The 10024-nt window shown below is 48.1% G+C and overlaps 5 protein-coding genes across 5 annotated transcripts; 4 read left to right on the top strand and 1 right to left on the bottom strand.

Annotated features, from left to right (window-relative positions):
* Positions 1–345: 345 nt before the first annotated feature.
* On the bottom strand, positions 346–998 carry ONS95_010330 (uncharacterized protein; the record flags this gene model as incomplete). Its single annotated transcript, XM_058503917.1, has 4 exons — positions 346–452; positions 511–795; positions 849–873; positions 945–998. 4 exons carry the CDS (start codon positions 996–998, stop codon positions 346–348), a joined length of 471 nt encoding a protein of 156 aa, XP_058360630.1.
* Positions 999–1734: 736 nt separating this feature from the next.
* On the top strand, positions 1735–2819 carry ONS95_010329 (uncharacterized protein; the record flags this gene model as incomplete). Its single annotated transcript, XM_058503916.1, has 2 exons — positions 1735–1915; positions 1984–2819. 2 exons carry the CDS (start codon positions 1735–1737, stop codon positions 2817–2819), a joined length of 1017 nt encoding a protein of 338 aa, XP_058360629.1.
* Positions 2820–3669: 850 nt separating this feature from the next.
* Positions 3670–5795, top strand: ONS95_010328 (uncharacterized protein; the record flags this gene model as incomplete). The annotated part of the gene is made up of 3 exons (XM_058503915.1): positions 3670–3865; positions 3918–4853; positions 4900–5795. The coding sequence occupies 3 exons, from the start codon at positions 3670–3672 to the stop codon at positions 5793–5795; spliced, it is 2028 nt and encodes a 675-aa protein (XP_058360628.1).
* Positions 5796–6648: 853 nt separating this feature from the next.
* ONS95_010327 (uncharacterized protein) lies at positions 6649–7395 on the top strand (the record flags this gene model as incomplete). Its single annotated transcript, XM_058503914.1, has 1 exon — positions 6649–7395. One exon carries the CDS (start codon positions 6649–6651, stop codon positions 7393–7395), a length of 747 nt encoding a protein of 248 aa, XP_058360627.1.
* An 864-nt stretch (positions 7396–8259) lies between these two features.
* Positions 8260–9274, top strand: ONS95_010326 (uncharacterized protein). The gene is made up of 2 exons (XM_058503913.1): positions 8260–8691; positions 8741–9274. Exons 1-2 carry the CDS (start codon positions 8367–8369, stop codon positions 8998–9000), a joined length of 585 nt encoding a protein of 194 aa, XP_058360626.1. The 5' UTR covers positions 8260–8366; the 3' UTR covers positions 9001–9274.
* The last annotated feature ends 750 nt before the right edge of the window (positions 9275–10024 follow it).

Here is a 10024-nt window from a genome sequence, read left to right as displayed (position 1 = left end):
ATGAAAATTTAAGAACTTTACCCAGCAAAGAAGATGGAAGGTGAAGGGGAAGGAGTCAATGAGCATAACTCAAATAAATGCGATATTGCCGCAAGTTGTTTACCATTTAAATGAGAAAGCACTCACAAACAAGGTATATGTCAAGATATATAACGTTCAAGTAGTCCAACGTGTGTACAAATCTGGCGAGCCATGGCTTACATTTGGACGACTAATTCCTTAATCGTGTCGATTACGTGTGGCCTCAAGATAGGCCTTGCCTCAGCGACTCAGCCGCGGGTAGTGGAATTGGGCTGGCAAATGCCAATGTCTGTACATAATGTGAGGGTATTCGCGCCCGCAATTTTATGACTTTGCCTCCGTGGCCTCTTTCTGGGCCTTCTCGAAAATCCAATCATTCAGACCATTCCTATTTCTGGCGATTTCGACAGCATAGAATTGCATTCTGGGGACTGAGGCCATCCTTATCAGTCATGTAGCTCTGAATTATTCACTACCATGTCCACTTACCAAAGATTGTCTCTTTTTCTTCGTACTCCCCCTTTGCATCTGCTCTCAGCATTGTGCCAAAGTTGTAATCATCGACTTTCTTCTCGTATGTCATCAAGAATTTCCGCCACCTCTCCTTTCCTGTCTTGCTCTTCATCTCGTCCTCATCTATCTTTGCGGCTGGATCGAACTCAGGGAAATCGGCCTTCAAATGTGTGTAGATTTCATCATCGAGCTTGGTGAGCCTTAACGTCGATCCTCGGACCTTCTCGAGGATGGACCAGTATGTGGACATGTGCTGGACGACTGATGGCGGGGTCAGTGGCGGGGTAGATAGGAAAGAGCTTAAGGATGCGCACCTTTCACTGCGAATTGCTTCTCAATCTATGGGCACGTTAGCTAGTTGTGCGATCCAAATGCCAGTATCGTCAGAGAAGCAACGGAACGAGTCATACATCCTCAAGATTGTCCGCCGTCTCGGGATCAAAGTTGGCTGGGGCGGCTGCCATGATGGGGATTGCTGGAACAGGCGTTGCTGGCTTTCCTTTCTTCTGCTGTGCTCAAAAGCTTTGGGTAGATATATGCGGCCTAGATCTGCGGGAGTATGTTCCTGCTTGAGTGGATGGCTTTCGTGTTGAAATGCTTGAAATTCAGGCGCTGCATTGTAAATTTATGACGCGCCGGGCCCTCTTCGGCAATTCGTGGAGCGCCACCAAGAACTGGCTGGTTGCTTCACTTCTCTTCCGTTTGGCCAAATTTACAACACCTCCAGAATTCGGCTTCAACAATATCAGATGCCTCACACGCCTGGAGTAATGTCAGATGGGACGCCAAGCAGCCTGTTACAAAGGAAAGCAGTCGATAAATTGAAGCAAGAGACCGGTTGAGGAGAAATCAAAGAACGCAGCGAATATGTCGTTCCTGCATCGCAAAAGCCGCACCAAAGGCCTAAGGTAACTGGTGAACTATTCTCGAGCGCACTTGGGGGATAAGCAAGCTGCATGTGGCTAAATGGGCGTAGTTGTTTATTGGCTGCATTCGTAGTCTTACTTAGCTAAGTCCTAACTCCTAATTCCTCTATTCTGCCACATCAAAAGCACCCTCCGCTCTCTAGATCACATACAAATGACGGTCTCACGGAATGGGAATTTGAGGATGCTGTAAGCCGCGAGCCAATTCCGTGCAGGATAAGCAAGCAGCAGCTACTGTATTCCCAACACAATCCCCTCACCATCCGTAGTCGTCATGGACTTCACATGTGGTATGCAGCAGGCGAAGCTCGCTGCTGGTCCCCCGGAATTCTTCTTACAATTGGATCGAATGGACCAGCAAGCTGAAGTCCGTACAAAAGACGATGATTGGACTGGCCGCACGAGTGCCGCAGAGCGAAGGAAACTCCAGAATCGTTTGCATCAAAGGAAGTTTAGTAAGATTCCACGACATGTAGTTTGCTTACCACCAATCAGATCGTGATCTGACTTGTATGTATTGTAGGGAAACAGCGTAGACCACGGAAGATGCACGCAGCAGAGGCTACGGAATCCAATAGCCAGGATAGTAGTATCGGGGTCACTCCCACAGATTCGGTCCAAGACGTCGTGCATCTAGAGCCTGTAGACGTGGAAACAGCATTGCCTTTCGCACAACAGGCCCATTTAATGCTTGGTAGAGAAGTGCGTCGAGGCAATCAAGTAACCGCAGCCCAAGTACGACACCAGATTGCCTATTTTGAGAATCTAGCATCTCGAGAGCTCAGAGTAGGCTCTCCGCGGTCAGACCTCCTCCTCACCCTGATACAATTCAATGTCTTCCGTGCCCTTGTCAACAACACATTCGCAATGGGCTTTTCTTTCGACTGGCTCAGTGTTGAAGCACAGTCACCTTTCAACATAGCTCCACCCGCAATTTTCGACTCACTCACCCAGTACCCGCCGAATCTCCGGCCCACAGCTCTCCAGATATCTACCCCGCACCATCCATGGATCGACCTTTTCCCATTTCCTGCCCTTCGAGACAATATGCTTGCTCTGGAAGAAGATTATGAGGACGGTGATCTGTGCTATGATCTGGTTGAGACATGTCATGCGCCCAGTGAGAGGAGTGGACTTATAGTCTGGAGTGATGCATCGAGACCGGAGAGCTGGGAGGTCACAGAAGAATTTGCTAGGAAGTGGGGATGGATGCTCCGAGGATGCGAGGATTTGATGAGGTCGACGAATATGTGGAGAAGGCAGAGAGGAGAAGATGATTTGTTTGTTGAAGTGTTCGATGGGCTGTCAGTAACCGATGTGTCGGACTCAATGACAGAAGCTTCTGATGGAGTTCTATAAAGGTACCTATACTTTGTTCCCTTTCATGCATATAAAAATTTGGTCAGCTAGATTCTTGTTGGCGTGCGCCTCCTTACATTGGAAATTTTCGAAGGGTTCAACTGCAACATTTTCACGGTGGTTCCAATCTCAGTGCTCATCGATGGTTCCCATCCGAGGTATGTTATCGCAAAAGCAATTGGAACTGTTCCTGATTGTCTAATGTCTACGCGAAGCCAGACCCATTAGTTGGATCTTACTTCTGAAACTCGTACCCGGACTCACAGGTCTGACTCTGGTGGCAACAAAGAGACTGCCAGATGTGTACGAGTCCATAGCAAAGCTTGGACAGGATGAAAGAGATCCCCTTCACCTTCTTTGTCTTCGAAGAACAAAGAAGCAGTGGCGTTTCGGGCACGGATACTGTTCGACGAAGGTGCTAAACACACACTTATTGCAATGTCCCCAGCTAAATGTAGATAATAGCAAATGCACATCGATCGTAGGCACGAAGCGGACTTTGAAAAGCAAGTGCTTCTTGACCGCAGTGGCCATCGCCTTTCCGCACGACCACCGAAGGCCAATGTCTAGGTGACGTACGTAGATATTCCAACAACTCTTATTTGCTCCAACAAACTTTCATGTCAAGAGGTTCTCGTTTCTGTTCACTCTACGCTCCTTCACCGTCGAGCACCACTGCATTCATATCGCAACTCATTCTCAATCCAAAAGTAAGTGCCAACAGCGCTGGAGGGCTTGTAGCGATTTTCGGGGAATCGTATCTAGGGTAAACCACCGCAAGATTCATTCCATTCCTCGCGATATTGTTCACGTTCGATACTTTGGAGGCATGGGCTGACATAATGACAGAATGGGACACGCTTTCTGTTTCTGCCTGCCCCACCTTTCCATTGTTTCCTCTCGCCCGCATTTAGCAACAGAAGCGAGAGATTCTCCTTCTCCTTCTCCTTCCGCTTTCGAAAACAAAACCAGATGCCAATCGGTCTTTGTTCACGAGAACCCTCGAAATGTGCAACCACCCACCAACAATCCTACCCGAGTCAAAAGTAAGCCCTCGCTCTCGCTTTCGTTGCGATGACCGTCTTTAACGCGTGCTAGTGTCACTCCGTCGGTCTGTGATCGGCTCTCTACGATCTGTATCGCCTTTCAGCACTACCAACAACAACAATAATGACCAAGGCAAATCCGTGTCGCGGACTGCGCGTACCATCAGCGACTCCGAATCGTGTACGAGTCAACACGCGCGTCAGCCAGGCACAGGGCTCTTCAAAAGACCTGTCGTAGGATCTCCGGTCGCCGAATCTACAGTCTCCAGAGTCAATTCATTCAAGATAGCACGCCCAACCCCAAATCTGCCGACGGAACCGTTTCCCAAATTCGCAGAGTTCGAGCGCGACATCGATCTTATTGCATCAGCCCAGACCACAGCACCTGATGTACCGGATGTTGTGTTTGAAAAGCTGCTAAATGTCCCCATTTCATCTGGTCACTCTATACATCCACTCTTCAAACTCCCTCCGAGTGTCCGACGACGCATATACGGATACTGCTTTCCGTTCGAGCCACGAAAGATCACACTGTCTCCATCATTCGCTACCAAAGCAGTCTTTTCGAAGGAATATTTTGCATCGCCATGGGACATCATAGACTTCGTGGCAGGGGGGATGCAATCATTCAGCATGTTGCGAAATGATCTGTTGACATATTTTTGGTCGGAATATCGATTTCATGTCACGGTGACAGAATTCAGCGGCCCAAAGTTCTCTCCTCTTTCTCATGTCTGGCTCAAGCAGTACCTCGGTATGGTACAGCGGATCACAGTTGAGGTCGACTTCACAAAGTTTGGCTGTAGCCAATGGAAAGATGCAAAGAAATTCGGTTACAATTTGGACAAGACGAGAAGCTTGTTGAATGAAATTGTATGTGGTTTGGGAGAGCGGCCGGCTAAGTCATCAATCGCAGAGCTGCATTTGATGTGCAGACGGTATGCTGGATTTCGCCTCCAGGGCGATACTTGGGTAGAGAGTACTAAAGGTACGATTCAATTGTGTTGACATTTTTTGCCTACTGATTCATCTAGAACGTTATTGTCCTAACGATGTCCTCAGTCTCTGCGACAGCTTGATCCATCTCCGCGGAGTTCTCCGGCAATGCAGAGTGTCGGGCTTTCCTGAAGCATACTCGAAAGAGTTATTGAATTCCATCTTTAGATATGGCATCAAACCCCCTGCATATATCTCTCCAGGAGATGATGCGTGGCCACCACTGCCATCTCGGCGACCAACATTACTTATGTCGGAACCGCGGACATCTGAGCCCCCAACACCCGCATCTATGGTCTCAATGGAGTTTGGGAAACTTCGGTTACAGCATTCTCGTAGCTTTGTGGAAGAAATGGAAGACGAAATAACCTGGTACTCAACATCGCCAAAGTCATCGAATTACACTCTTACCTCACGACTCGATACCACTACTCCAACAAAGGCTGAGAAACCAGACGATGGGAGCAAAACTCCGCCCATAGAAAATGTACCACCATGTCAGGCATTGCTCCCAGAGATGGTTGTCTCTGAACACACTGTATTCGATGCACCTGCATCTCCGGAACCTTTACCTGTCCAGATATCACGTCTGATGGCACCTGCAGAAGTGGAGCCTAGTCTCACCGCCACAACTACAGCAGCTCTTCTACCACGCACTCCTGTGTCGAAGTCACGAATACCTCGAGCCTTCACAGAGCCTTCGCCAAGGACTCCAAACAAGATGAATGAGTTGAATGAGCAAGACCCCGCTTTCATCAGGACTGTAAATGCCATGCGATCTCTAGACAGTGCCAACGTTCGACGCAGGACAATGATTGCTTCTCCAAAGACCCCAGACAGCACCGGAAGTGCGAGAACGGGAAAGAGTACTCCTATGACTAAGAGAAGGTACATGTCTTTCGTCAACAGGCTTCGGGGATGTGTTGATGGCTGAGGAAGGGTTTTGATGGCTTGAAGCGAAGCGAATCGTTGAGTTTTCAGATATTGTGATATACAAGGTGCCATTGCTGTTGTTTCTAAAGTATTTTTGCTTGTCTCGTTTCCTATAAAAAGATTGCTTTCCGCTTCAGCACTCATAGACTTGGCGTTCACATCCACTCATATAGGAGCAATATAATCACGTCGTCGATTGTATGTAAAAATGTCACGACTGGAGATCCCTGAGGCTACTGCTGATGATCATTATAACCACCTCGCAGCTTCTAGAGCATGAGAATGTATCAAGCAGAGTCCGGTCGGAATGCCACATCATCCTGTCCATCTTCCCCCCGTCATCATTCCGGCCACGCAACGACGATGCGGTACCGACCCCTCTTCCCATCCACCATTTGTTGCAATCTAACCCACTAGCTAGCTGACCCACTATGAGGCTGGCTTCTGTCTCTGCTCTGAGTAGAATATCTAACACTGCTCAAGGACTGTCCCACGACAAGAACTCATTCTGACCAGGAATAGGCTATGTTCCTGTTCTGAGAAAGAACACTTTAGGGTCAATGCTGTCTTTGTCCAAAAAGAGCTTGTGCTCAAGTACCAAGCGACTTCCGGAACAATGTCTGTCCCTGTCATGAGCACCACGTTTTGCACATGTGGCAAGTAATCATTCCTGTCCTTTACTTGAGCCAAAATTGTTCTCTTTCCCCAGCATCAAATCTTCTTCGAATATCTTTGACTTGCAGCTTACAAACACTTTCAACTCCTTCACATAAGCTCTTGAAAAATCCGAGATATCCTTTCGACGCTTCCAAGAAACATACACACTAACACCAATTCTTTTTCTCACAGGCAAAATGTCTTTCTTCAGTGCTACCGGCGTCAGAGACGGTATGTTCGGTGCGGTTGTCACTGATGGCCGAGGCCAAAACGGTGCACTCGTTGCTGTAGCCACACACAGCGAATCTCGTGATGGTACCCCCGTCACTCGCGTTGACACGGTCTATGGTGGGCTGGTGACTGGCCGGGACGGTAGCCGAACCCTAGGAAACAAGGTGGCGACCTTCATCGAGAATCCGATTCCCTACGTCGATCCTCGGGATGGACGACGATACAACATCCCCGGTGTTGTCCGCATGGCTAACTATTATGCAGGAAACTTCAGCTATGATGACCATAATCTCGGTCTACTCAGACAGGTCCATCCTCGTCTCGCCCTGGAGGATGAACGCCGGGCGAATGAACGAGGTAGAGCATTCAGACACGACCGCACTTCTCGACCAGCTCCAGTCCGTCGCTCCAGATCCCGAGATTTATACACTGTGAGCACTTCTCATACAAGTAGACAGACCAATAGGCCTACTTCAAGCTCTGCAGTGAAGCCAAAGGCTCTTCTTGTCCCCATCCCAGTCAAATTGAAGAACAATAAACCTCCTCTCTGGATGATAGTGCACATAATGCCTGGAGCTGTGTCAATTGGGAGGACTTTGCCATGGAAGCAGCTGAGAAAGAACGAGAGACACTCCGTGATTCGATTGAGCGACCATGGGCACATGAACAATGAACTTCTGAGAACTCCAAGGACTGGGATGAGATCGCCATGATCTCTGCCTACAAGGCCCGTGCTGTTGCTCGTGGTAAGGCGGAAGGACCTTGGGAAGATACAACCCCAACGCCACCCTCCCAGCCCGCCAAGAAAGCTCCAGGTAGGAGATAAGCCCAGTGCTCTTAAGTACTGAGTCAGTTTCCTTCTTCTCTTACATGAAATCGGGTACTTATGGTCTGTCAATCGTACTCGCGGAAATTTCTTGCCTCCTTTCTTTGACAAAACCGGTACGGCTTAAGGTGTTTCTGCGAGTGTTTACGGCTGGTATTGTGACCGGCAAGTCATGATATCCGCATTTTTCTAGATCAGAATACCAATTTCTCATTGCAGCATTAGAAAACCATCAAAAAAGAATATACTTATTAAGCTCGTGACTTCGGAGTAATCGTAACTACATTTCCAGATTGCGATCCTCAGTCCATCAGCCACCGAAATTCCTAGTACCCAAGAAGACTTCATCAAAACAAGTCTCCATATCGCTCGTTAGTGAACCTCATCTAATCACCTGTATGTATATAAAAGTCAACATGCCACCATTGGAACCGGGCGAGTGATTCACACAGGGGCTCCTCATTCATCTGTCCCGCCAAATTTTCAAACGAAACAACCTTGCTTCCTGTAAGAAATGACTCATTCACTATCACATCATCCCTTTAGACTGAATCGCCGAGTGGCATATCCAAAAGAACGCCTAATCAGGACAGCCGATGCCGTTGGAAATGATCACGTGATGTTTTGTTGCGTTTTGTGCCTAAGCGAGAGTGGGGCTAAACAAGAAGTAACATGGGATTTTCCTATATCTTGGGCCTCGTCTCCTGGATGTCGAGACTCTTGCTTACTCCTACATACTCGACTTCGATATCCAACATCGACTCGAAAATTCGGACACCTTCAAGCACTTTCAAGTATCAGAGCTACGAAACGCAATCCTTTTTCAAAACAAATCAACACTCCAGGACTATCAACACAATGGCCGCTGTATCTTATCGACGTCGTGTGCTTGGTCAGAAAGTCCGTTCAGTCATAGATGACATGGAGTTGCGTATCAAGGACGACATGGATGATGCACGCCGAATTGTTAGATTCGGTACCCACACGGTGCGGGTCAACGAAATCATCAGAAAGGTTAAAGCCCGAATGTTTGACTACGAGGTGCATGCTTTGGGTGACTTGATATCAAGCGTTGACTTGCTCGATGCAATCGTAATTCTCGCCAGAAATAGGGGTCGCTTGCTCCACGAATTTGACACATTCTCTGGAGATTTGAGAGAGCTATCGCAATCATATTGCGCCCGTAAGTACTTCTAAACTCCTTCTCACCTGCTACAAACTGACTGATGCAGACCTTTACTACGGCCTTTCACCAGGCTACAAGCCCAATCAACGCCCAGAAGAGCCTGTCCGAACCCGTCCCAATCGCCGCGACAGCAGCCCATACATCGCATCACGCAAGGCTAAGCCCGTACCCAAGCCGGAGCCGGAGCCGGAGCCAGAGACAGAGCCAGTTCCTGGTGTGGGTCCAGGTCCGAAGCCTATCCCCGCTAAGCTGAAGTCAATGAAAACGGCTGAGTGGGAGGGCTTAGGATGGCCCAATACGACCTGAGGCGACTGTGAGAACTGGGAGGAGCTGGCCATGCATACAGCTTACAGGGAGAAGCTGGAGATCAAGGCTAGGCTCAAGGCATATGAGGAGGGGAAGTTGAAGGCTACAGAAGCCAAGGTCCCTGTTGAGGTAGGAAAGTCTCCAGCGAAGGGTGGCAAAAACCGAAAGGCTTAGTGACAAGAAAATATTAACTTATCTGGACGTCGGTATGATATAAACTCTGGATACTAAGTAGTCCCTGAAGATTCTCTTGTTCCACCTCACAACGGCCAAGCACCCAACACTGTCTCAAAGTCTGGAATATAGCTAGCCAAGTTCAACGCAGGATCCCCATCCTTTAATTCTCAAGGCTCAGCAGCCATAGATGATTTTGAATCTTCATTTGAGAGCACCCAGACTTCATTGACCATTCCAAACATTTGCCCGCATACACCCAAGAATAAACTTGAGAAACCCAAATTTCGCTATGAGCAAGTTGGTCATGCATTTTATTCACGATCCATTTGCCTCAGATCACCAAAAAGGATCAAAACTTGTCGCTTTCATCCTCGCAACGATGATATAAAGAGATCTCACAGGGTCGACGTTGAAAATCCTGGTATTAGTCTAAAGACTTACTTTGACTCGCAGGACGAACTTTTATAGCAATTTGTGGATCAGCTTAACTTGGCGAAAACAAACCTGGCTTCTTTAATGGAAAGAGATTATGGACTTGGCAGCCTGACACCACAATGCTTGGGGAAGTACTTGGCTGGATCAATGCAATGGATTGGGATTAGATTCTATGGAATTTGGAGAGATTTTGTCTGTCTGGGTCAATCATGTATTTGGCGCTGGGATAGAGGAAGTAGGTCAGAGTATTGGACTGAGGGTAGGGATACGGAACTAAGTATTTGGAGTGGCATGGTCCTCTGCAGCTGAACATTGTGAGTTGACGTTACGCTAGCCTACACACCCCATAACCAGCACGCATCCACTGTTGGTTCTTTCAACTGGACAGAAGAAGTTGCAATAACGATGTGGA

The sequence above is a fragment of the Cadophora gregata genome (assembly GCF_030347475.1).
Source record: "Cadophora gregata isolate MNR1 chromosome Unknown scaffold_4, whole genome shotgun sequence".
NCBI classification, from domain to species: domain Eukaryota; kingdom Fungi; phylum Ascomycota; class Leotiomycetes; order Helotiales; family Ploettnerulaceae; genus Cadophora; species Cadophora gregata.
This window is presented reverse-complemented; position numbering and strand designations above follow the sequence as displayed.